The sequence below is a fragment of the Marmota flaviventris genome, chromosome 4, assembly GCF_047511675.1.
Source record: "Marmota flaviventris isolate mMarFla1 chromosome 4, mMarFla1.hap1, whole genome shotgun sequence".
Classification (NCBI taxonomy): Eukaryota; Metazoa; Chordata; class Mammalia; order Rodentia; family Sciuridae; genus Marmota; species Marmota flaviventris.
Window position 1 is genome coordinate 74809958 of NC_092501.1, and position 27229 is coordinate 74837186.

Genomic DNA, 27229 nt, shown 5'->3' on the forward strand with positions numbered 1-27229 from the left:
ACAAGTGAAGACGTAGCAGGGGGTTCTCAAGGGGGACTCTGGTTCCTAGCAGGAGCAGATGAGGAGTGTGGGCGTTAATTGATAAGGAAGGACTTTGGGAGGAAGATCAGTGTGATTGTGTGTGCAAGTTTGTGTGTGTGTAAGTGTGTACATGTTTGCAATGAGCATGTCTGTGTGTGTGTGTGTGTGTGTGTGTGTGACCGTATGTGTGAGCGACCGTATGTGTGAGCATTGCCTGCATGTAGACATGCAGGAATAAGTGTGGGTAGGGTGACAGGGGTCAGTTAGGACATGGGCTCTTCTAAATGCTGATGGCGTATTGAAGTAGAGATGTGGAATAGAAAGAGGTTTCTAATTTAGAACTCCGACAAGTCTGAATTGAAAACCTAAATAAGGAAGATAACAGCACATGAATGGTAACATGTTAGGCCCCAACAGTGGGTAGGTAGTGCAGAGTTAGCATGAGGTTATTTTCAACTCTACAAACTCTACCCCAGTAATAGGATCTGGAAAATAAGAAATGGGGTGTAGTGCATGTTCTAAGATTTTTCTTCAAAGTCAACAAAGAAAGAAAATATGATTCTCAGGATGGTGAGAAGTGTTAAGTGCCAGGGAGAGTTAGAGTGAGGAGACGATGAGATGTTTCCCACCTCCTTTGGTGCCTGGAGGTTGCTCATGGCTCTAATGAAGCAGTCTCAGTGGCCAAGAAGGGGAAAGGTCATGGTCAGTCATGGACACAAGACAAACCTCCAGGGACAAGCATGAGACATCCCTGCTGGCAAGTTTAGCTAGAAGAAAAAAATGTTTATAGCTGGACCAAAGGAAACTAAAAACCAAAGTTGATAGAGTAAACCTATGTGGTAATGGAGAGGATCTAGCAGAGAGAGAGAAACTGATTGTGCAAGAAAAACTGGGAAAGTCTGAGGAGGCAAGCAGGAGAGAGAGAGGAATGAGTAGATAGGAAAACGACGGGCTTCAAATGAGTGGTTTGTGTCCTCTGTTGTGCACAGATGAATGGTTAGGTCAGGTAGAACTTTGGAGCCCAAATTAAGGAACTTGAGCACCCCCCACCAAATAACAAGGAAAGATTTTAAGCAAGTCATATTTGCGTTTGAGAAAGATCACCTCAATGAATGGGGTAAAGGATGGGTAGGAGAGCAACACAGAGGACAGGAAGCTTAGGTAGAGATGCTGGCAGGAGGAACTGAAGAGAAATTTTAAAGATTGAAACAATGGAGCATGGCTGGTGATTTTTGAGGGTGGTGAGAGTAAAGTGTTCAGAATAACTTATGGATTTTTAAATTTTTTTCTTGGATGGTTGTTGAATGTTGGTGCCATTTGCAAATAAAGGAACATGAGGAGGAAGAGAAGGGGGAGGAGGGGGGAGGGGTGGAGGAGGAGGAGCGGGAGGATGACAACGGTTGACTGAGAAGCTAAGCCCCCTTTTGAAGATGCTGAGTTTAAGATAGGAACATCTAGAAAGGGAGTGGAGCTTGGAAGAGTGGTAAACTAGGATGAAGACAGATTTGTGCCCATCTGCAGGTGTTTTTCATAGCCAGGCAGCCTGGCACCAAACCTATGTTTTAACCATCACACCAGCATTCATACTTTAACGTAAAGACAGATGCAAGGTATTTAGGAGAGCAAACATGTCAGCTCCACAGGCTGTATTTTCTTTAGATTAAGTAGCAACAGCTGGAGACCAGGGAAAAGCTGATAGGTATTTAGGACAAATGAAGGATAGCAACAACTTCAGGTAAGCAAACCTTTTAAGGAAAGGATGGCTTCAGCTGACATGGAGGGAGGAGGAGAGGACACAATTATTCTTAAGGTAGTGACTACTTCCTAAACTCAAGTGAGTTAAGTGTAACTTGTGGTTTAAACCTATCAATTTACAGAGACCTGTGACCTCCAGAGATAGTGGAAACTGGAGGGTTCAGGGGGACCCCAAACATTCTAGATTATAAACTACTTTAAATTTCATTTTCCCAAGCCATAGAAAAAGATGGAACTCATTTCACAAGACTTACATAAACCTGGTGACAAAGCCTGACAAAGATGACATGAAGTAAATGACATATGAGTCCCACTTATAAACACAAAATGATCACTAATTAAATATAACTGCATATGAAAGGGATAATTCACCATTACTAAGTTTGCATCATCCCTTGATTAATTAAAATTATTGCATCTAGAAATACTTCATATTGAAAGAACAAATGGTTATCTCAAAAAAATGTTAAATGAACATGATAATCAGAAATAAATCTGTACATGTATGGTCAATGACCTTTTCAAGAAGGAATACTAAGTTAAGTCAAAGGAGAAAGAATAATCTTTTTTATAAATGGTACTGGGACATCTGGATATCTGCATGCAGAAGAGTGAAGTTGGATCCTTCCCTCACACCATACATAAAGATTAACTCAAAATGGAACAGACCCCAAATGGAAAAGAGCTAAAACTAAAACTCTTAAAGGTAACATAGGTGTAAATTTGAAAACGCATCCACACAATATTCACAGCAACATTATTCCTAATAAAAAAAGAAAAATAACTATGACTAAAAAGGAAATAACATGGAAAATAGCCCATTCACTATTTCTTAGTACATTTTTGGTTTCTACAACAAAATACCTGAAACTAAGTAATTTATAAAAAAAATCTATGTTTATATGGCTCATGGTTCTGGAGGATGGGAAGTCCAAGATCATGGCTCTGGTATCTGATGGGGGTATTCTTTCTGAAAACAAAACATGGTGTGGGGATGTATCACATGGTAAGACTGAGCAAGCATATCTGCTTGGGTCTGTCTTCCTCCTCTTATAAGGCCACTATGGGGGCCCACCCTCAAGATCTCATGTAATCCTAACTACCACCCGAAGACCCACCTCCGAGTACATTAACATATAAATTTGGGGATTTTTTCTAACACTTGAACTTTCGGGGGACACATTCAGAGCAGATCACACTAGCCAACAGAAATTCATGGAAATATTGCAAACACAATGAAATGCCCAAGTGATCATCACTAGTTGATAATTTTTGGGGGGGTACCAGTTGACAATTTTTTCCCTTTAGTTTATATCATGTTTTGAGTTTAGCAAGTGTGTCTTCTGAGAAAAAGGCAATGAAACATTTCATTGTAACAGTGCCTCAGTTTGAAATAACTTTGTGTGTGGCGGGAGGGGGGGCGCGCAGGTTCTTGTTCACATTCGTGGTCTTCCGACCGCAATGTGAGAAACCTAGCTCTTGACATCTTAAACCCTGGTTCTTCAGAATTAAATTAGCTTTAATTTTCTTAGCACTTTATAGTGGATAAGGACTCAACCAACTCAAAAGAGTGAAATGACAAAGCTGGTTTGAAAGTGTGTCCTTATTTCTTACACATGTCGAAAGTTTTAGGTGGGAAGGTCCTCAACCATGGTGGGAACCCAATTGAGAGAAAGAGCAAAGACGATGAGTCCAGGACAGGAAAAAATCACCTACATAGGGCCATGTAAGGAGAATAACAGGAGGGGGGGAAGGAGATGAGGAAGTTGACCAGGAGATAAAAGGAGAAACAGAGAAGTGGAGATGTTAAGAAGGTTTTCTCTGATAGGTGGAAACTAACCCACAATAAGAGAGGGCAGTGAGGGGAAGAACAGAAAGACAGTGGATTAGATAATGGGGAATGGAGGGAAGGGAGTGGGGGTAAGCAAAGGAAAGACAGTGGGATGAATCTGACCTAGTTTTCCCAGGTACGTATATGAAAACAGCACAGTGAATCCCACCACCATGTACATCCATGAGAGTGGCACTCTAACTAGAATAAGATAAACTCCCTGCTTGTATAATCATATCAAAATGGAATCTGCTGTTATTTATAACTAAAAAGAATCAATTAATAAAACTATTTGTACATAAAAAATAAATTGAATTCTAATAGTGGAAAAAAACAAAAAGAATAACATGTAGTTAGGTGAGATGGCACAGGAGACTGGAGCAATGCAGGTCACAGAGGCAGAAGGATCAGAAATTTGATGCCAGTCTCAGCAACTTAGTGAGACCCTGTCTCAAAAAGTAAGAAGGTCTGGGGATGTGGCTCCGTGGAAAATGCCCCTGGGTTCATTCCTCAGTACAAAAGAAAAAAAGAGAGAGAGAGGGAGAGAGAGAATTTGTAAGGCATGGGCCAGAAATTTGACATCACAAAGGGGGTTTGGATAAGGGTTTGATGAGAGTCCCATAAAAGTGGTTGAGATCCTATTAGAACTTTCCAAGGACATAAACAGTCTTTGAGGGGCTCAGTAATTGATACTGTGTCCTCCCCAAATTCCTATGTTGAGTTAACCTCTAGTACTTCAGAATGTGACTATATTTGGAGATAGAGCCTTTAAAGTAGTTAAGATAAAATGAAGGCATATAGAAGGGCTTTAATTCCATATAACTGGTGGCCTTACAAGAAGAAGAGATTATGTCAGATATGTACAGAGGAAAGACCATGTGTGTTAGTCATCTCTGCCATGCCTAATAAAGGACATGAATCAATCAGATTTTTGTTACTGTAACAAATACCTCAAATTTACAACTTATGAACAGAAAGGTTTATTTTGGCTCACAGTTTTGGAAGTTGTACTCCACAATTATTTGGCTTTGTTACTTTGGGGCCTATGATAAGGCAGTACATCATGGCAGAAGCATGTGGCGGAGGAACCTAATTGTTGAGTATGAAAGAGAAAGAGAGGAAGAGAACAGGGTCCTATAATCCCCTTCAAGGATACTCCCCCAGGGATCTAAAACTTCCATTAAGCTCCTCCTCTTAAAAGTTCTACCATTTCCAATAACACCATTGGACCAAGCCTTTAACATGGACCTTTGGGGAGCATTTAAGATCTAATCTGCAGTGCCATGTGAAGACACAGGGGGGATGACAAGAAGATGGCCATCCATAAGCCAGAGCGAAGACTCAGAAAAAAACAAGCTTGTCAATCAAGGTGTGAGACTGACAACAGACTCTCAGACTTCCAGCCTTCAGTACTGTAAGATGACATGGTTGTTGTTGGCCATCCTGACTGTGGCACTTTGCATGAAAAAAACTGATTCTGAGGAGCAGGAGCCAGAGGCAGGGAAGAAGGCAGCAGCCAGGAGAGCTTGAGGAGGTCCACTCTAAAGGACGGGAGCCCTCCTGGTCAAGGGTCTTTAAAAGCATAAACATACAGTGAATGCCCCATAAGTATTTGTGAATTTAAGTGCTGGAAAAAGCATAATTATCTGTAGGAACAAATGGATGACATTTGGCTAATTCAGAGTGGTCTCTGACTGAGAGCAAGCAGTGTGCACTTTGCATGTCCAGAGGGTTGACCCACAGAAGGAACTGGGTGCATGAGGGTAGACTCTCAGTCCCTAGTGCTTCTTTTTCTAGTAATACTGATAAGAAGGCCTCACAGGGAAAGGAGTTGGGCATAGGGATGAGGAGATGTGCTGAGCTATAGGGAAGATGGAACAAAGAATTTCATGAAAATGCCATGTCTCAATGTGTGAGTATGAGAGAGTGCATGTGTGTACGAATAACCTGGTGCTTTGCACAGAATCATATTCATTCCTAGCTTGGAGCAGAGCACAAGGGCCCTATGAGGAGGTCACAAATGATGCATGAACCCCGCCCCCCAGACTTATTTACACTCTGCTGTCAGACTTACTGAAGCACCTCCAAGTACACAGCCAGGAACCACCAAATTGAGGTGCTGTCAGTCTCAGGAGAAGAGCATGGGAATTCACCACAGAGTACTTGAGTACTCTTTTTTGAAGGCCAACAACATTCTTATGGAACTTGTGCTGTCTTCAAGTCATTGCTGTTGAAGCAATTTAAACAACACAAACACAGCACATCCAAGTTTGTGGTTGCTTTTTAACTGGAAAACGATATTAAATACACACACAATTGTGACAGCAATAAAACACAACTAAAACTAATCTTATGTGATGGTTTGTAAAACCAAAATGATTCTTCAGTGATTTGGGGACTGAATGTAGCTCAGATTCTTCTGGGGGTGATGGGCCCTCAGCATCATGTACCCAGAAAGGGAGTCAGTTGTAGCAACGAGTTGATGAGTTAGATGTTTTCACTCCCATGGGAGTGAAATGACCACTTGGGTCAAACCTGCTCACCCCAGACCTCTGTTGCTTACAACCTGTTGCTTCTATAATACTTTTAATCCAGACTTGCTCCAAACTGGCAATGGTTGCCTTTACTATACAGAAATATCTTAATCTTCCACTTTTTAAGAGTCCAAATGGAATCTTTTAGAAAGTCAATACTTCTGCATAAATTCACAAAATATTAGAAATGTATTCATCGTGACATCTCTGAAATTGGGAGGGAGCATTTTGTAAATTAAATATAAAATTTTTCATATATTCCATATAATTATATTAGATAATTATACTGCGCTTATAACCAGCATATAAATAAAAGAAAACTGAGATCTCTTAAAGTAAAATTTATAAACAAATTCCTTTTTTATTTCCCCAGATAGTCTGGCCTGACCTTGAACCTCTAGACTGAAGTGATCCTCCTGCCTCAGCCTCCCAAGTAGCTCGGACTACACACATGTGCCATCATGCCTTATCAAAGACAATTTTTTATTTCTAAGTTTTATTTTGAAAAAAATTAAAACTTAAAAGAAGTTGTGAGAATAGTACATCAGTTTTCGTATTCTCTTTGTCTAGCTTCAGCACTTCTCATTTTGTTTCTCTGTGCTTTTTCTTTCTACATGCATATTATATAAAACATAGATACATTTATTTTTGCTAAATCCTTTAAGAGTAATCTGCAGACATCATGGCTGTTAACACCAAATACTTCAGTGTAGATCTTCTGAAGCACAAAAAGTATTATTTTCCATATCCACACTTGGAAAATTTAGCAGTTATTTGATAAACAATACAATCCATCCATATTCAAAATTTTCCAACAATGCCAATAATGTCCTTTTAGCAATTTTTTTTCTGATCCCAAATTGTATCCAGTATCACATAGTACATTTAGTGGCTAAGTCTTTTTAACCTCCTTTATTCTGGACAATTCTTCAGTCTTTTCACTCATTGAATGTTTCAGTCAATGGAAGTAGAGGGAAGGAACTAAGATTTTTAGTCTTGAATATCAGTGGTCAATTTGAAGGTACATTTTCTTTGTGGTCAGTTATATAGATGACCAGTCCAGAATTTTCCTTGTTCCAATCTCCTTCTTCTGGAGCCTTCTAAGAACATGGGGTCCTTCCTTTCTGTTCCCTGGGAGTTGGCCCAAGTTGCTGCATTCAGCCAGTTGGCACTAAACTTGGCACCAAACTCACAATTATTGCTAAGGTCACAAATGGTGCCCATCCATCACTTACCTTTAGGGGAAAAAGAAGTACACTTCACATCTCTCTCCCAGCTATAGGTTTCTTGAAAATTTTACCATGAATGGTTTTAGGCTTTTCCTACTGATTGGATGGATAGATGCATGTATCGTCTGTAACCATGATCTCTTTCTTATCCTCCCCCCCATCATTCATAGATGAAAACTCTTTTATCCAGAGTCTACTTTTTGTTTATTCCCTTTTCGTGTCAATTCAAGCATGTAACTCTTGCTTTTAGCTGAAACATGCCTATAAGCAATATGGAGGAGAAAATCTTACAATTATGTGGATACGTCCAGACTGAAAGAACAATACATAGAAATCTGCTGTAGACCCAAGAAGGTATATTTACTTTTCCTTGGTGTGTTTAGTATAGGGATGTATTAGCTATATACAGAATGAAACTGATTACAAAACTATACAATACTCTTCCATCTCTGACCTAGGTTCCAAAAAAACAAAATGCATTTATTTTGAGTCTGGATTTCTATGATTCTTTCAGTGGTGACTGATTGAACCAAGAATTGGTTGAGTGTTCAATGCCCAGGGACCTGGATCAACTTTAGAATAATCTGAATGTAGCTGGACATGGTGTTGCATGCCTGTAATCCAAAAGACTCAAGAGGCTGAGGCAAGAGGACCTCAAAGTTCAAGGACAGACTCAGACCCTAAGGGCTGGGGATGCAGCTCAGCGGTAAAGCACTCCTGGATTCAATTCCCAGCAACAATAAAATAAAAATAAAATAAGGAAGGAAGGAAGGAAGGAAGGAGAAAAGAAAAAAAAGTATGATCTGAATGAATGCCTATTTAGAAACCTCAGATGGGAATTTTTAGGAAAGTAATCATTTTTTAAAAAAAATAATTTGAGTATTATTCTCATTAAGAACAAAATTAGATCTTATAGAGCCAGGGCTAAATAAATAAATCAGTAGAGGTTTTCAAATCATCGAAAGCTTGTGCATGAGTTAGTAGGGAGCAGGGAGAAGGGAAAGATCAGGAAGGTTTCTGCTAACGTAGTCTAGAACAGCAAAAATACCATTTCACTGGGATCACTGGTTATGTCTTCCATGGGGACTGAAAATATCCTCCCATTCCTGTTTCATGAAGCAAAGGTCTCACTAAGATGTTCTGCTAGATCACTTGAGAAGCTGAGAAGTACTGACAGAGCACCGAGTTGAAAACAGTACAATGCGATGTATCACAAAACTGCAAGAAAAGCACTTTCCAGCCCCAAATCTCCAGTAAGCACCAATGTGGGCAAAAAGAAAACAGGACAAAGTGTGTCTGGGTTGAACATTTGCTCAGTTCTGCAAGGACAGACTGATATTTAGAAATACACAAAACCCAAGCAGGATTTGGTTCCCTAAAGTGTGGCCAATATGTCTTCTCCATCAGCTGGGAGACTTAACTGCAAGCAGCACAGCTGGGGTTGGAGGTCATGGAGGACATCAAACTGCCCCTCAGCTCCCTGCTCATGTGTATTCATGTTGACATGCCATTTTACAGATGTCATTTTAGAGTAATGTTCAGAGAGATCATCTTGCTCAAAGACCCACAGCTGTTGCTCAGTATGGGACGTGAGTATGCTTTCAGAACTATCTTCCAGATAACCTAGAGCCCCTTTTCCAGAACTTTCTCCCCAGTCTGGCCAAACACTGCCATGGGCTCCAGGTCCAAGCTGGCAATCTACAGTCAGAATTCAAGTTCCCAGTTCATATATTCGGTGGCCCACAGAACCCTGGACAGGTCTCCAGTCCTTTTTGAGTTTACTAATCTATAAAGTGACCTGGGACTTCACATGGGATATTTGGGTTGCTTGCTTGTTCATGCATAGTGGTTTTCGAGCTCTTTTCCGGAAGCTTGATAGGAACATTTTCATTTCTGAGCTACAGGATTCCATTTGACTCCAGTTCTTGACCTTCTTGTCCTTGGTATTAGACCCAGTGACCTTGCAGCCAGCTAACCATCTCAGGACTTTCCACAGACCTGGCTGAGAGGGGTTGCTTTCTATTCCTGTTGCCTCCATGGTTACCTCATGCCCTGCAGGCCCTGTTCCATGGGAGATCCTCCCAGCTGGGAGATCCCAAAGGACTCAAAAGACCCCAGGAAGTGCCTGCTTTCTAGAGAGCTCACAAAACAGTTGTATCACTGGCCTGGGCTCCAGGAGTGAATGGTCCCTTGGGACTGGCCCTGAGGTTCAGCACCACTCTCTGCCTCCTCCACCCCTTCTCCCTCTGCTTAGTGGTAAAGATATGGGAACCTCTTTATCCACCACTTCATCCTCCAGGGACCTGCTCTCCATCAGGACCTTCCTGCTGGCTGCCTCTCTCCTTTTTTGTAAGCCCACAAAACCCTCCCCTGATACACACACACGCACACACACACACACACAGTTACCCAATACAGATTTTTCTTGCTTAGAGATCCTGAGCTAACACACCAGTTAAGGTCAGATCTCAAGTTTACAGCCACCATGAAGAGACCAGTTCCCTGGCTCAGAGGCACCTGTGGTGGGTCCTTTGTCACTCACTGTTCCCTGCCAAGTGATGTGGGTCTGTTCCTTTATCTCTTTGCTTCTGCAACCCTATCTATATTAATAATAGTAAATGATAGCTGATGTTCATGTCAGGTGCTGGACTACACATCTTTACTGGAACTGGATCTGCCTTTCTTGATCTTCTTAAACAACATCTTGAGGGATGGAACTGTTTCCCCATTGTACAGATAGGCACATGAGAATTAAGGAGCTGTCCTAGGGTCTCACAGTGGAAGGATTTGGTAACATTGTGCAAACCACTTAGCCCAGGACAGGCTGAGGGCGCCCTAAATAGTCATAATTGTTAACAGTTTCCACATTTTCTGGATTTGCCTGTGTGAACCCTTTAATTTTCCAGGAGTCCGAAACCGGTCCCGGATCTCCAACTTTAGGCAGCAGAAGAGGGCTGGCTTCTCCTTCCTACTCCGCTCTGGGGCTTATAAAGGTGGCGTGGCTGCAGGAGATCCTCAGTAAGCCTCAGGCCAGGGATTTGGTAGATGCACTCCAGCCCCCAACCTCCCCGCCCCCAACCTCCCCACCCGCTTCCCCTTAGGAATCACAGTGTCCTTGGGGGCAAGAGACCAACAAGCCCTTTGCAGCTCTGTATTTTCCAAGTCAGAGCAACCACCTGTCAGCACCTCAATTGTCTCATCTGAGAAATGGACAAGGCAAAAGGAGACACCCACGGGTCACTGAACAAGCGGAATGCGAGGCCTCTCCACTGGCCCATCGCAGGGCCAAGGGACCCAGAAGTCCTGGCCCCAGAGGTGGCAGGCGGCCCGAGGGGCGGGCCGGGACCAGGGCCGGGGGCGGGCGCGGGGCGGGCTGGTGGCGGCCAGGCCTGGCGGCGGCGGCGCTCTCCCGCGTCACAGCGCCGGGCGGCGGCGGGGAGATGCGGCTCCTGGCGCTGGTGGCGGCGTTGCTGCTGGCGCAGGCTCCGGCCCCGGGTAAGCGCAGTGGGGTGGGCGGGCAGGGAGCGGGAGGTCGGGCGGGGGGCCGGGAGCCAGCGCTGGGGAGGTTTGGGGCCTGGCGGGGAGGCCCTGTCGCCTCGGGTCCCCGCTCCGCGCCCGCCGGCAGAGGGACGGGGACTGCGCTGTCACTGTCGCCGGTGCGCTCGCTCTGATGGGCTCGCTAGTGCGGCGGGGCTCAGCGGCGCCTTCCTAACTTTCCGCCGAAGCCCTCCAGGGAACGCGGTTTCTTCCAGGACCTGAGCCCAGGGCTCCAGCACAAAAATGCTCTCACGACACCCCGATGCCCTTCCAAGTGACAGGCCTCGGAGGGGAGGACTGGAGCAGGATCCGCAACCCTTAGATCATGGTTTGTTTCCTTTTATTCCACAACGGACAGGACCCACAACTGTTGGCAGGCTCCTCTGGTCAGCAACTTTCCTTTAACTTTCTGCGCAGAGCAGAGTGGCTGGAAGTTGAAGTCCGGAGCTAGCTGCTGGATCTGCCCCAGCCGGAGTTGGGGGCTGCAGACTTGTCACGGGCCTTTTGAGGTGACCAGGACTGTTAGATAGGATAACCTGGGCTGGAGGAAGCCTGACCCTTTCTCACAAGAATCCGGATTCGGGCAGCCTTTCTGCCCACACTACTGGCTTGCATTTTTTTTTTATGGCTCCAACTTGTAAATTGCTGAAGAATTTTCTTTTCTTTCTCTGGCTGGCTGCCTCCCTGCTGTAAGGATCATGCTGGCTAGAATAATAGTAATAATAATTATATCAATGGTTCACTTTTTCTGGGTACCTATCAGGTGCCAGGTATTTCAAAGTAATAATGACAAGCTCAAATATTTATAGATCCAAGTAACTCAGTTCATCTGGCCCATAACCTAAGAGAGGTGCTATCATTGTCCCCATTTTGTAGATTAGGAAGCAGAGGCATGGGTTCATGAATTGACTTAAGTTCATAGACTAGTAAGCAGCAGAGTCAGGATTTGAACCCAGGAAGCCTGGCTGTAGACTCTGTGCTCACAACAGCTAAGTTGGGTGCCATTATTTTCTAAATGAGGGACTGCTGCTCAGAGTTCAGTAATTTTTCTGGGGTGATCCAGCTTCCCAGTGCTGGAGCTGGTGCTTGAACTAGTCTAGTACACACTCGAGTCTGAGGTGGAGGGACTTAGATGCCAGAGGAAGGAAATCTATCCATTGTCCCCAGCATGTCCTGCTACAAGTGCAGTGAACCTGAAATCTTGGCCATGGGAAATGCTTCTTTCATGGTAGTCACTGTCTTGATGGAGAATGACAGGAAGTTTGTCTGGGTTCATCAGACTAGGCTGTCTCTCATGGCCTGCATGGAGTAGCCAGCAGCCAGGAGATGCACATGGGCATCCAGGCCCTTTCTCCCTGTGCTCTATGACCACCCAGGTGCTGTTAGAGGGTAACTGAGATTTACTGTTTGGGGTCAAGCACATTATCATGTTTCCAGAAGTCCTCAGGAACCTGCAAAGTTGGAATTTAGGATTCTTTAGAGTCTCTCCTGGCTATGCTCCTTCTTGGATGGCACTCACCCCACATACCTGCTCTAAGTTCTTCATCCAGGACTCTTCATCACCATTGGCAAGGGAAAGCCTGGCAGAGCAGCTTACTACAGAAGTCCAGGCTCTAACCCCTGTTTTGGGGTGGAGTGGGACCTTAGTTCTACCTTTCATTTCATAGAAAAGAAAACCAACTGGCAAAATATTAAGAGCCAAGCCTTAGTCCAGAGTGGTGGTAATGAGTTGTCTTTGAAGCCAGATTTCCTATGTTCAAATTCTAACTTTGCCATGTGCTTTGTGAACTTGAACAAGCTGCTTAGCCTCTCTGTGCCTTAGTTCTCTTGTCTGTAAAATGAGGATTAGCAGAGTATGAGGATAAATTGGGAAAATACATATAAAGTGTTTAGAACTCTTCTTGGCATAGAGTTCACATTAGCCGATGTTAAGCCTCTATCACTGAGCAAGGTCTTGGATAAGAGCTAATTTTAGGTGATGGGCTTAATATGAACGAATCACCCAGGGGCTAAGTCTGGTAGCACTTCTGCTTAGTGGTTAGTAAACACAGGCTCCTGTTGCTGTGGATTTTTAAGTAATGCAACATATTTCTTTCAGAGTTTCATTGTCATGAATTTGAACTATCTATCCTTTAATCACTAAGAAGCTCTTTGCTGCTGATTGAGTACTTCAGTTTGCATTCCTTTTAAACTTAGAGGCTTCTGGGGGCTAGAGCCACCACCACCTTCCTGGCCAGATCAGAACTGAGGGACCCAGCTGTGCCCACCCCTGTGTCCTGGGCGAGCCTGGTGCCTTGTTTTTGACAGAGGACCTTCATTGCCTGCATCTGGGAGTGCTTGTGCCCCAGTCCTCAGCTGCTTCATGAGAAGTAGGTTGTGTACCGATCGGCTGCATGGATGACTTTTTAGGCTAGTTTTCATGACATTAGTGAATGAAAATAGTGGGGTTAGACCCCTTAACTTTTATACCCAGGGAAACCTTATGTACAAACATAACCAGTTATCTAATGAATGGGATCCAGTGCAAAACAAAAAAATTTGGGCCCCTAATTAAAAATTATTAGAATTTCAAGAAATGAACAGTAGAGGTAAAAGCCAGGGGAAGAACCCTTCCAAGCACAGGGCACTGTGTGCCTGCAGATTGTGTGCCTGTGAAGCCCTCCCTACTCAAGATCAGTGTGGGTCACTTTCTATCGCTTCCACCTCCCCAGCGCTCAGTGCATGTAAACCACCATCTGCAGTTTAAAGTGTTTTCCTCATTGGAATCCTAGGCTTACCCTGAAAGGCATCATCTTTCCATTTTCTAGATGAAGAAACTGAGGCTCCAAGAGCCTCCTATCTACCAGAGCCAGATCTCCAATCTATTTGGGCACCAGCCCCTGGCTGTCTTCTCAGTCCCTCCAAGCCACCAATTGTGTTTCATTGTTTCTCCCTAGAAAGCTGGGAAGGCCTGGGACCATGCAAATCCTAATTTTTTCTCCATCAGTACTATCACCTTCCTCTTTCATGCACTTTTATTTGTAGCCTATGACACTATAGTTAAGTTTTCCTGTCTTTTTCCAGAGTAACAGTTGCCCTATACCCTGGCCTTTTAGCTCCATGAAGTCAGGAATGCCATCTTCTTATTTGCACAGTGAATAACCTTGAGGAGGCAGGAATTCTGAGTGGGGAGATGTTATGTGGGGGCCTACCTCTACCTCAATTCCTCAATGAAGAGTCACAAAGCAAAAAATTAAATTCCTTTTTCAGCTTGTGTGACTTGAACAATTCTCCTTTTAGTTCAGGAGAGGGAGGATCTGCCCAGACCAGCTGTGTTATCTTACCTAGAGGAGGAGGGGAGCGACACCCACCCTGTCCTGTTCTGTGGCTGGCTTAGCCCAGTTGTGTCCAGCCTGTCCCTTAGGTGTCAATGCTCTGTCATTCATGCTGACATCCATAAGGGCAAGGCCTGGGCTTCCAGGGCACTGAGCTCTCTCTAACCTACCTCTGGACATTGGTGTGCCCAGTTTCTCATTGTCCTGCCTCCCAGTGTCACGTGGTGCCTGCTGACCACAGTAGGAAAGAAGCTGCCCAACTCTCTCTCCTAGTACTGACATCAATGTCCTTCTGTGCTCCTCTTGCACCGTCTCTCATCTAAGCTGGGTCCCCACATTTGCAGCCACTTCTAGTGCTTGGGGAGGGTGTTGGCTTTGCTGAGAAAGCTCACTGGAAGCACAGGAGCCCCACTACCTGAGAGTGCATGACCTCCAACAAAGCTTTCCGGTGGGCCATGGTGTTCAGCTCTGTTTCAATCACCCCCTTGTGCTGACTGTGGTTGTGAGTATCAGTGGAGGGCTAAGGTGAGCCTAGAACTGCCAGTTCCCAGACTGGGTGACTTAAACAATGGGAATTTATTTTCTCAAAGTTCCAGAGGCTGAGTTCAAGATACTGGCAGAGTTGCTTTCTCCCAAGGCTTGTAGATGGCATCTTCTCCCTGTGTCCTCTCGTGGTCTTCCCTCTGTCCTAATCTCCTTTTATGAGGACACCAGTCATGTTGGATTAGAGCCCACCCTAATGACCTCATTTTAATTGAATTACTTCTTTGAAGGCCCTACTCCAAATACAGCCACAATCTGAGGGGCTGGGGATTAAGACTTCAACATGTGCATTTTGTGGCTGTACACAACTCAAACCATAGCAAGGCTTTTTGCACGTGGGAGAAACAGATGTTTGGGTCATTGGTAAGAGAAAATGGGGGCAAAATGAAGGCAGAGAGGTGTGATGATAAAGAGGAAAAAAAACGTTCATCTCGGGAAGCAGCTCCGTCCATTCCTTTCCTGGGAGCTGCTGATCCGGGCCTGAGGCACAGAAGTGGAAGGGTTACTAGTTTGCTTCCAAGATGGAATCTGGCCTCCCATGGGGACTGGAGCACTTGGCACGTTCTCCTGGTTTCAGTCACTATAAATAATCCCTTCTTCATGCAGCGTTAACAGGAGGAGCCCGGGGCGTGGGGTCCACAGCACCATCATCCCACCCATATTGTTTCCATTTCCTGCTTCCCAGCTCTCCTGGACTCCAGTGGGGAGCTCTGGGGGTGGGGCACGGCTGGACTTGGATTCTGGAAGCCAGCTGCTGCATCTCTGTGCTCTCCCTGCTCCTGCCCAGCCCCCTGCGCCTGTAGGGGTGGGGTCAGCCTGGGGTCCCAGCTGCTTCCTTGCTCATCAGGGAGCCCCGCCACAGGCCCCCGTGTGCTTCAGACAGGGCCTCAGCAGTTGGGTGGAAACACAGTCGGACTAATCTAACATGGCATGTGGGCAAGATGCCCGCCAGGTGGGTGAGAGGCAAGGAAGAAGTGGGCCAATTCCTCTTCTATTGCCCTTTATGAGTGACTCTGGACAATAGTAGGATTGTTACTGCAAAAGCCAGGCACCTGCTCACAGGATACTCTAGAATCCAAGAATTTTAATTCAATCATATCCATAAGATGCCTTTTGTCATGTAAAATATCATTTGCATGTTCCCCAGAAATTGAGGCAGGACATCTTGACTCCCTGTCAATCTGTATTTCCCAAGTATCTGCCTGGGCTGGCCTTGTTCATCCTCACTGTAAACACTGAGGGCCTCAAACCTGTTCACAATGTGCTTAGAGTTCAGCTGAGCACTGGTGTTTCTTTCTTAAGTTCACTCTCATCTATTTTTTTTTTTTAAGATAACCAAAGACTGCCATGGTGTAGTGTGTTCTTATCTCAATCCCCTTGTGAATGTTACTTTACTTGACAAAAGGCACTCTATGGACATTCTTAAGTTAAGATTTCTGAATTATGCTGGAGAGTTCTTAGGACTAATGCCTGGCTTCTATGAGAAAAGCAATGAAAGAAAATTGATGCTCAAGTCATAACTCTTGAGGTGTTCAGTCTACTAATATCAGTAGTGGAAACCATTGAAGAGGATGACTGCTATGGATTGACCATGGTATATCTCCTCTAAAACTCAGGTTGAAATTTAATTTCCATTATGAGATATTAAAAGCTGGGACCACATACTAATCAGCTTTTGGTCATTGTTACCAAAATACCTGACAAGAACAAGGTAGAAGAGAAAAGTTTATTTGGGTTCATGCTTTCAGAGGTTCAGACTATGATGGGCTGGCTCCATTGCTCTGAGCCCAAGATGAGGCAGAACATCATGGCACCCGGGCATGGTAGAGAGAAGTAGCTGGGAAGGAGAGGGGGTGGGGAGAGAGGGGTGGGGAGAGAGAAAAGCCTGGGACAAAACATAATCTGCAAGGGCACACTCCAGTGACCTACTTCCTTTAGCCATACCCTACCAGCCTACAGTTACCACCAGTGGTCCATTCAAATTATCAATCCATCAAATGGATGCATCCATTGATTAAGTTATAGTTCTCATGATCTAATCATTTCACTTTTGAACATTCCTGCATTGTCTATTGCTTGAACCTATTGTGGTGGGGGTATCTCATATCCAAACCACAGTGAACCTTTAAGAAATGATGAGGCTCTGTTTTCACAAATGAGTTAATGGGTCAATAAGTTATCATGAGGTTGATTCTGCTGTAAAAGTCAGTTGGACAAGGTCTCAAACACCCTTGTCTCTGCCGTGTCATGCCTGTGTCACCTCAGGATGCTGCCAGCAAGATGCCATAACCAGATGTGGCTCCTCAACTTTGAACCAGAGCCAAATTAAGCCACTTTTCTTTATAACCTCCTAGTCTGTGTTATTATTAGAAACTGGACAAAGACCAATGACATATCGATGGGATTTTTACAATGAAGGATATTTTTTATGTGACAAGCCTCACCTGACCCCATTACAGCTTCAACTTTGTTCATCCACAGTCTCTGTCAGATGTTCAATTGTGATCTCTTTTTCTTTCTTCCTTCTTGTTTATCTGTAGCACTGACCAGGTGACAAAGCTTTTGTTGACTCTTTGATCTGGGGCTCAAGTTCCTTCATGTGACCAGAGGGAGACATTGAGGGTCTGAAAATTGTGGGTTTGGATTACCCTAGAAGGAGACATTGGGGGTCTGACAATTGTGGGTTTGGATTACCCTAGAAGGAGACATTGGGGATCTGACAATTGTGGGTTTGGGTTACCCTGGGGATACCTGCTTGTTGGTTGCAAAGGCAGCAGTGGTGTTTAATGGAGTTGCACCTGTGAAGTGTAGGAATAGGGACACAGGACCTGGTGAGAGGACAGCACTGATTGTATAGAAAGAGGTTCCAGCATTCTGGGCAAAGCATCTTTTTTCATGGGTTCTGTCTGCCAGTTTCTTATTTTGTTTTCTGTTGCTATAACAAAGTACCTGAGGCTTGGTAATTTATAAATAAGAGAAATTTATTTGGCTCATGTTTCTGGAATCTGAGAAGTCCATGAGCATAACACTGGCATCTGCTCAGTGTCTGGTAGAGGCCTTCTTGCTGCACCTTAACATGGTTGGGGGCATCGCATGAAAAGGCAGAGCAAGCATGCCAGGTCTCTCTCTTTTTATAAAGTCACTAATACCATCGTGGAGTTCTACTCTCATGACCTCATCTAATCCTAATCACTCCCAAGGCCCACCTCCAAATACCATTAAGCTGTGATTTGGGGAATTGTTTTGACACATGAACTTTGTGAGACACATTTAAACCATAATATGGGGAGGCTCCCCCTGGGGGCTCCGGGACAGCATCGCCTCTCTGCACAGCCACCCTACACTAAGAACAGTGGGTCCTTGGAAAAGCAAGCAACACTCAGTCTCTCTGCGACCTGCTGAGTGGTTGGGTGGGCATCAGGGTGTCTCCATTAAAGATCATCTCAGGGAAGAATGTGACTGGGAGAAGGAGTCTGGTCCTAATGAAGAAACCCAAACAGAAAAAGGTGGATGGGGAATGGAGTTCTGAAGCCTCTTTTGGGGTGTTGGGCGAGTCCTTCAACTCTTCCTGTTCCTGAGGCTTGTTCTCTATTCTTGCATGTCAACTGAGAGCTCTGTTGTTCTCCGTTAGTGGTACTAGTGCAGCATCCTGCTTGACCATTACTGAGCATGTTCCCTGGTTAGTGTTGAAATAGCTCAGATGGAGAAAGAGGGAATAAAGGCAGGCTCAGCCTTGTGGTGGCAGACCGTCAGAGGAGGTGGCTCGTCCCTGACCCTGGGCAGATCTGACCCTGTCCAGAGACCTTGGGGGAGGCTGACAGGGGAGATGGGATGTGTGCTGAACATTTTTAAGAGGTTGCAAACTTCCAAATTTTTTGTGTGACAACAAATTAACAATTTTTGAAACATGTTCAGCCAGATGGTTGGTGTTTGGCATCCCATGTGAATGGGATTGTCCATAGATGAGCACGTGGTAGGCCACGGAGGCTGTCCTCAGAAGAAGCCCTCCTCCGACCATCAGGAAGGTGGGGAGTGAACATGGAAGGTACAGGGGTCGCCTGTCTCCCTGGTCATGCTGAGCACTCATCTCCACTGTGGACTGGCCACATGAGGACAGGCTGTAGCCTTCAATCATCATTTTCTCTTTTTCCCCTTTTCTCTACAGAGGTCTGTGGGGCTCTCAATGTCACCGTGTCCCCAGGGCCTGTGGTTGACTACCTGGAGGGGGAAAATGCCACCCTCCACTGCCATGTCTCCCAGAAGAGGCGGAAGGACAGCTTGTTGGCCGTGCGCTGGTTCTTTGCACGTTCGAACTCCCAGGAGGCCTTGATGGTCAAGATGACCAAGCTCCGAGTGGTGCAGTACTACGGGAACTTCAGTCGCAGCGCCAACAGGCAGAGGCTGCGCCTGCTTGAGGAGAGGCGGGGGACGCTCTACAGGCTCTCAGTGTTGACCCTTCGGCCAGCAGATCAAGGGCATTATGTCTGCAAAGTCCAGGAAATCAGCAAGCACAGGAATAAATGGACAGCCTGGTCCAATGGCTCCTCAGCAACAGAAATGAGAGGTGAGGGCACATCTAGTCTCTCTGGAGATGTAGGGTGCGGAGGCCTGGGAGGAGGCCAGGTCAGTGGTCAGTCCTGTCACAGTGCAGAGGACAACAGTTCAGCTCTGCTAGAACACATCTTGTCTGTCTGTGGGCCACAGCCACGTGAGTTGAACCATGGGGAGGAGGGCAGAGCTTTATTTGGACATTTGGGCTGATGCGGGGTGTAGACATGGAAATGGGGAACAGAAAGGAGCAAGTGTCTGCCCCTAGGCCATTTAACTTGTTCTTTGGGTAACACCTTTTTCATGTCTAAAACATTGGAGTAGATGTGCTCTCTCAAAGGTAAACAAATCCAGACACAGGCTAAGCAAAGCCAATTAAACATATAAAAATGTTCATAACTTTCAAGTAAGTGTGATCATCTAGCTTGTGATTTAATGTGAATCTACTTTCAGTGAACAAAGTGAAACTTACAAAAAGCAATGGAAAGAGGATGGGGTCTTTGGTCCATGTGGAGCCCATCAGAGTTTGCTAAGTTGCTTCTGGAAGTTAGGCTCCTACCTTCCCACAGAGGCCGGGAGACAGGTTCTGTCATCAGGTGAAGGCTGGAACAAACAGTAAGTTCTTTTACCAGCCTCAATTAGTCTCAGGCAGGCACCCTGTGGAGAGTGAATCATTCTAGGCATGCACCCCGAACTGTCAGAAATTTTGTGTTTGTTCAAGTTTTTATAGGCCTAGCTGAGAGAGGGTTCGGAGGAGCTTGACTAGAGTTTGGTCAAGAAATGAGCCTTTACCGGTGCCAGCCTCTAACTTAGATCTATGCAGCCTTGATTACTTTGGCTAGAGTGCTGGATACCCTGCAGGTGCCGTGTGTCAGTAGGTCCTGATGTGAATTGCCAGGCCTAACAATAGGGCAGACTGGTGGCTCTGAGGAGTTGCCTAGGGGGACTGAACCAAGGTCAGACAACAGCTTGCTGTGAGATTCATCAGGAAGTGGGTGAAGGCTCAGAGGCGGCCCTCCCTTCTTGGGGACAGATAGGAAGTGCTTGCCATAGTTTTGGAGCATTTTGGCTACCAAGTACTAAATCGAAGGTCAGCATTTTTGATTACCGGTATTCTGTTTAAGAAGATACCTCTTGCAATTTTAACAAAACTTTCTATTGTGCACTCAACTTATAACTTTGATTGCTTTGAACTTGAATTTAGCTTGCAGAAGATCAGAGTAAAGCTGGTGGTCTCCAGCAAAAACAAGAATGATCTAATTTTATGATGTATATGTAATAAATATTAAAGGCCTTAGTGATATTGTTTTGATAGCTTTTTTTTAAGGAATAAAACTCAGCTGTGAAGGTAGTTTTAATATTCTATATGAATATGAAACATATTAAAGAAAAATTATTTATATGAGTGGTCTTTAAAGCATGTCTTTGTAATGTTTGTTAACACAGAATGATATAATAATTGAAATGCTGTGCACTTTTTTCTCCCTAAACAAATTAATTCAAGAAAACAAATGACTATTAGTATAAAAATGTATCTTGGCACAGAAAACAAAAGCTACATTAAAAAAAAAATACCGGGGCTGAAGAGGGAACCCACACTGACTATCTCTTGGCTCTGAAACATAGATTGTGTGTGTGTGTGTGTGTGTGTGTGTGTGTATTGCTTGTCTTCACGTCCCAGTATATTCTGGAGTCATGCACTAAATCTCCTGGCAGTAATAAAGCTCTGCCAATTAGAACATATAAAAAGGTTTACTACTTTCAAATAAGTGTAATCATCTAGTTTGTTATTTAATGTGAATTAGTGAGTGAAACGGGGTTTCTTCTAGAACATTTATTTGGAAACTTGCTTCAAAAACCTGAGGTAGTTTGTAAGGCTTCACTGGAAATAAAGGATCTTTTCCCCTCCATCTTTTTCCCCCCAAATTTCCTCATCCTCCCTTTTCTCTTCCCTCCTATCTCCCCTTCCCTCACTCTGTCTTTTTTCTCCTTCCTCTTTCCTCTCCGTCTCTCCTCTTTCTCTCTCACTGCCCTTCACGTTCTTTTGACCTCTCACCTGGAAGTGGTTCTAACTTCACAGTGAGCTGCTTCCTGCTCTGCCTGCCTCATTCTCTGGGGACGGCCACAGTTCATTGATGGGAAGAATGGAAACTTGAGCAATGATCATAACCTACCCGATGCTCCACCGCAGCTCTGAGGGATTATGCCCGGGGGTTAGGAAAGGTAACCCTAGGTAAAAGGCCTGAAACCAGTCCGTCTTGTTCTGGTTGGGATGTATGCTTCCTGGGCTGGAGGAAGCTTGCAGAGCCTTGGCTGGTTGCTTGTCTTTTCTGGGCAAGATTGGGGCCAGCTTGCTGCTCCAGCCTCCCCGGGTGCCTTTCCTGGTGCCCTTTGTCTTGCTTAGACCTGGGGACCTTGTTTTCCTACATCTCCACTTTAGTTGTTATGTGGAAAACAAAAACATAAGCCAGCAGCAAAATGCTAGTTCTGTGGGTAAACACATTTGGGTTGGAATGTTAAACAGGACTGCCTAGAGGTGTTTTGGAGGGCCTTCCCACCTGCTCCACCCAGGCTCCAGAGTCTTTTCTACCATTCATTCTTTTCCCCTCCTTTTTACCAGGTTCTCAAGCCATCTGTGGGAGGGGGGAATGCTTCTTGGGGTTTCCCTTGTAACACTATCCCACTGTTGGCCCTTCACTGTGAACTTGCATGTGCTCCTTCCTGCAGTGTTCTTAATGTGGGATAAAATGGCCTTTCACTGTAAACTCCCAGAAAGAAAGACCAGGGCCGGTCTCTTCACATCTGGCTGTTGCAAGCCCCTCTTCCAGCAGATGGAGGGTCTTGACTCATGCCAAAATATGTAAGGAATGGTTCCTGGCACAAAGTAACTGCTATAGGAGTATTGGCTCTTATTATTTGTCCTGATTTCCACATATTTGTTGTTTTCTTCTGCAAAAATAATGTAGTTCAGTTTCAGAGAATATGGAAAAACACTGAAAGTGTTTAAAGAAGAAAATAAAAAAAGACTTACCGTGTCTTCATCCACCATGCTAACATTTCAATATCAATCCTTCTAGTATTTTGTACAAATAGAAATATGAAACCTCACTTCAGTCTTAGTATAAATACTGTTCTGTGCCTGGCTTTTTTGACATTGGTAAATAATGTTCAAGTTTCCCTTGTTAGATATGCTTCCATAGTGTAATTTTAATGGCAGAATAGCATACCATGGTGTGGATGTACCAAAATTTAGCTTCCCACTTATTATATTGAACATTTAAGCTGTGCTAAATCTTTGTCAGTTAATCTCCAGAAATGTCACTGTTTAGTATAAGTGCTAGTAATAAAATTCTGGGTCCAAGCGTATACCCGACTTAAAAATTGATGTTAGAATAGTTAATAAATTTATTTTCTCACCAGCATTAAAAATAACTTTTTCCATAGATTCATCTTTATAATCATGATGGTTAGTTTTCTGTATTCACTTGATTTGGCTTAAGGATGCCCAGATTGCTGACAAATCATGATTGATAGATATGTTGTTTCTGGTTCTCTGAACCTTATTTCTTAGAACCCTGACTAATTCAATAACATATACTTTTTGAGGATGATGGTGATGATGATGATGATGGTGATGATGATGATGATGATGATGATATGACAAATATGTGGAAACAGTACCTGTCACAAAATTGAACCTCAGTAAATACTTGATAAATGTATGAAGTGCTCTTTGTGAGGTGGAATTAGCATCCCTTGCTGTGGATACCTTTGAGGTAGAAATCACAAGGTAGATACAGTAACTCTCTCTGGGAAACCCGCATCTCTTTTCCTTGACCTATTCCAGTTGTACATCTTATTTGAGGCTCCACATCCATCTTTCCTCTTCCACTGTACCTTCTTTGAGTTTGCCAAACCACAGAAAGCTTTCTTACCTACGGCATCCTGCAGATTATATATTTTTAGTACTGTTGGCACCACTTTCTATAGTAACTACAGGGAATGATGTAAAAAATGTGTATATGAATAAAAAACAAGGAAAATACAAAAATGTAAAAGTCGATGGACCTAATGTCCCCTGCTCTGCTCCTAGCCCCAGAGATATTCATCATCCACATTTGGTTTAGATCTTTCACGTCCTTCTTCTACTGACATTCATCTATATCCTCATAAGAATATTTTAACAGTAGCACATGTATTGATTTACAATTATTGTTGATGGTATTATATGTTTTTTTTTTTTTTTTGCTGGCATTATATAGTGAGATAAGACCAGTCTGAATCCAATCATTCCCACAGTGATGGACTTAAGAAACTTTCAATTTTCACCACACAAACAGTGATTTAGTGAACAGCTTTGTTTGCACTTCCAAGTGTCTCTGTTGATTGGATTCTTGGAAAGAGGTTGCTGGGCCTAAGGCTGTGCATATTTAAATTTTTAATAGACAATGCCAAATTAAATTATATACTTGTAAGATACAATGGTGGGACAATCACAGGATAAACATCCCCATTTCAAAAAACATATATGGGACCATAGAAAGAACGAATGAAAACCAAGTAGGATTAAAAACTCAGGAATGTGATCATAAAATCTGCAAATCTGTAGCTTCAGATCTAGCATCTGGAGCACTCCATGGCATGACATGAGCTCTGAAGGACTTGTGCAGCCCTGCTCTCATGACTTTGCCAGTTGCAGCCCACAAGACCTCTCTCTTAGAGTCCTCTGCTTCTTGCCCATTTTCTTGGCAGACATCACACGTTTCTGGCATCTCTAACTTCCTGGGGCCTCCACTGAAGCTTTGGTTTCACTCTCAGAACTTCTCAGAGGCTGTCAATAGGGATTCTGACCTCACCACGTGCTGCATGGTCTCCCATGGTCTTCCACTCTGAAATCTTGGTGGAAGCTTCCATGATCTCACATCTCTTGCTTTCTGCATGTCTGCAAGACGAAGATCACATGATGACACCAACGTCTGCCACCAACAGACCTGCTTGGACTATAGCTGTGGTGGCCTCTGAGTGCTAGAATGGCTGAGCAATATGAAATGAATCCTGGGGGAGCAACTTCCTAGGCAGTCCTGTGCAAGTAGGGTGCACCAAACTCACTCTCCTCAAAGAAACCTCTTTCAGACCTCTTTTATCCTTTTACACTCTTGAGCTTGCAACCAGTGGGGTCAGGTCAATTCCCGAGATACATTCCCTCAAGGCATCTTTCCTGTTGTGCTGGTGCAAAGTAATGATTTCTTTTTAATGGTGCCAATTTCTTTAGCTATCACACCCTCAACTTTTCACAAGTTTCTTTTCTAGTCAAAATGCAAGTTTTTGAAATCTTTTTATTCTGTCTTTTTTTCAAAATTAGCCACGGTAACTCCGGCTAAAAGTAGCCAGTGATATAGTTTGATACCCATGATATAGCTTGAATGCTGTGCTGCCTTGAAATTTCTTTCACCAGATTAATTAGTCCACCACCTTTAAACTCAGCCTCACAGAAAGTTTCAGGATATGGACAAAATGTAGACAAGTTCTTTGCCAGAAAGTAACATGAATGGCTTTTTGCACAATTCCCAGTTGAGTCCTCATTCCCATATGAAACCTCATGAGCACAGTATTTACTGTCCAAATTCCTGTCAGCATTCTGATCTTCATCCGCATCAGAATCACCCATTAAGCTCTGCTTACAATGTTCCAAGTTTTCTCTAGTGGGCTTCTCCTAACTTTTCCAAATGTATCCCACCAACCAGTTCCAAAGGTTTCTGAGCAACATTATCAGAGAGTGTCATAGCAACAACTCCACTACTCAGAACCAATTTTCTGTTAGTCAGCTTTCTGTCACTGTGGAAAAAATACCTGGGAAAATTAACTTAGAGGAGGAAATATATATTTGTTTCAGGGTTTCAGTCCTTAGTCATTTGACCATTGCATTGACCTTGTGGCAAGGCAGAGTGTTACAGGGAGTGCATGGTGGAGTAAAATGACTCATGGTGGATGGGAAGCAGAAGAGAGGATTTGGGGAATGATTAGGGACAAAATATAGTCTTCAAGGCCATGCCCCCAGTGACCTACTTATTTTTAACTAGGTCACACATCAAAAGTTTCCACTACCTTCCAAATAGTGCCAACAACTGGAGACTGCACCTTCAACCCATGAGCCTTTGGGATTCCAGATCCAAACCATAACACTCTTTCATCTTTTTGAAATACGCTTTTTGAAAATTTTACTTATTTATTTATTCTAATTAGGTATATATGACTGCAGAATGCATTCTGATTCATTATAAACAATTGCAGCACAACTTTTCATTTATTTGGTTGTACATAATGTAGCATCACACCATATGTGCAGTCATACGTGTGCCTAGGGTATTGATGTCCATCTCATTCCACCATCTTTTCTGCCCCAATATTCCCTCTCCTCCCCTCTCTCTCTTTTTGTCCAATCATAGTTCCTTCATTTTTCCCATGACCTGCCCCTCCCATTATGGATCAGCATCCACTTATCAGAGAGAATATTTGGGCTTTGGTTTTTGGGGATTGGCTTACTTAGCAAGATATTTTCCAACTCCACCCATTTGCCTGCAAATGCCATAGTTTTATTCTCTTTTACTGCTGAGTAATATTCCATTGTGTATATATACCACAGTTTCTTTATTCATTCATCTATTGAAGGGCATCTACGTTGCTTCCACAGTTTAGCTATTGTGAATTGAATTGCTATATACATTGATGTGGCTGCGTTACTATAGTATGCTGATTTTAAGTCCTTTGGGTAGAGACTGAGGAGTGGGATAGCTGGGTCAAATGGTGGTTCCATTCCAAGTTTTCTAAGGAATTTCCATACTGTTTCCAGAGTGGTTGCACCAATTTGCGGTCCCTTCAGCGATGTATGAGTGTGCCTCTTCCCCTACATTCTCACCAACACTTAATGTTTTTTGTATTCTTGATAACTGCCACTCTGACTGGTGTGAGATGAAATCTTAGAGTAGTTTTGATTGGCATTTTTCTAATTACTAGAGATGTTGAACATTTTTTCATATATTTGTTGATCAATTGTCTATCTTCTTCTGAAAAGTGTCTATTCAGCTCTTTTGTCCATTTATTAATTGGGTTGTTTGTTTTTTTGTGTGTTAATTTTTTTGAGTTCTTTATATATTCTGGAGATTAGTGCTCTGTCTGACATGTGTGTGGCAAAAATTTGCTCCCAAAATGTAGGCTCTCTCTTCACCTCATTGATTGTTTCTTTTGCTGAGAAGAAGCTTTTTAGTTTGAATCCATCCATTTATTGATTCTTGATTTTTATTTCTTGCACTTTAGGAGTCTTTTTAAGGAAGTCAGGGCCTACTCCAACATGATGAAAATTTGGGCCTACTTTTTCTTTTATTAAGCACAGGGTCTCTGGTCTAATTCCTAAGTCCTTGATCCACTTTGAGTTGAGTTTTGTGCATGGTAAGAGATAGGGGTTTAGTTCTATTTTGCTACATTTGGATTTCCAGTTTTCCCAGCACCATTTGTTGAAAAGCCTATCTTTTCTCTAATGTATGTTTTTTTTTTATTGGTTGTTCAAAACATTACAAAGCTCATGACATATCATCTTTCATACATTTGATTCAAGTAGGTTATGAACTCCCATTTTTACCCCAAATACAAGTTGCAGAATCACATCAGTTACACATCCACATTTTTACATAATGCCATATTAGTGACTGTTGTATTCTGCTACCTTTCCTATCCCCTACTATCCCCTCTCCCCTTCCCTCCCATCTTCCCTCTCTACCCCATCTGCTGTTATTCAATTCTCTCCCTTGTTTTTTTTCCCCTTTCCCCTCACAAACTCTTATATGTAATTTTGTGTAACAATGAGGGTCTCCTTCCATTTCCATACAGTTTCCCTTCTCTCTCCCTTTCTTTCCCCCGACT

At 43.6% G+C, this 27229-nt stretch overlaps 1 protein-coding gene across 1 annotated transcript in view; it reads left to right on the forward strand.

The window, feature by feature from the left end:
- Window positions 1-10792: 10792 nt before the first annotated feature.
- The window catches only part of Vstm4 (V-set and transmembrane domain containing 4), a 92579-nt gene continuing 76142 nt past the window's right edge, over window positions 10793-27229 (forward strand). Inside the window, exons 1-2 of the mRNA XM_027947931.2 lie at window positions 10793-10865; window positions 18930-19328. Coding sequence (XP_027803732.2) covers window positions 10811-10865; window positions 18930-19328 — 454 coding nt within the window. The 5' untranslated portion in view covers window positions 10793-10810. The remainder of the gene's footprint in view (window positions 10866-18929; window positions 19329-27229) is intronic.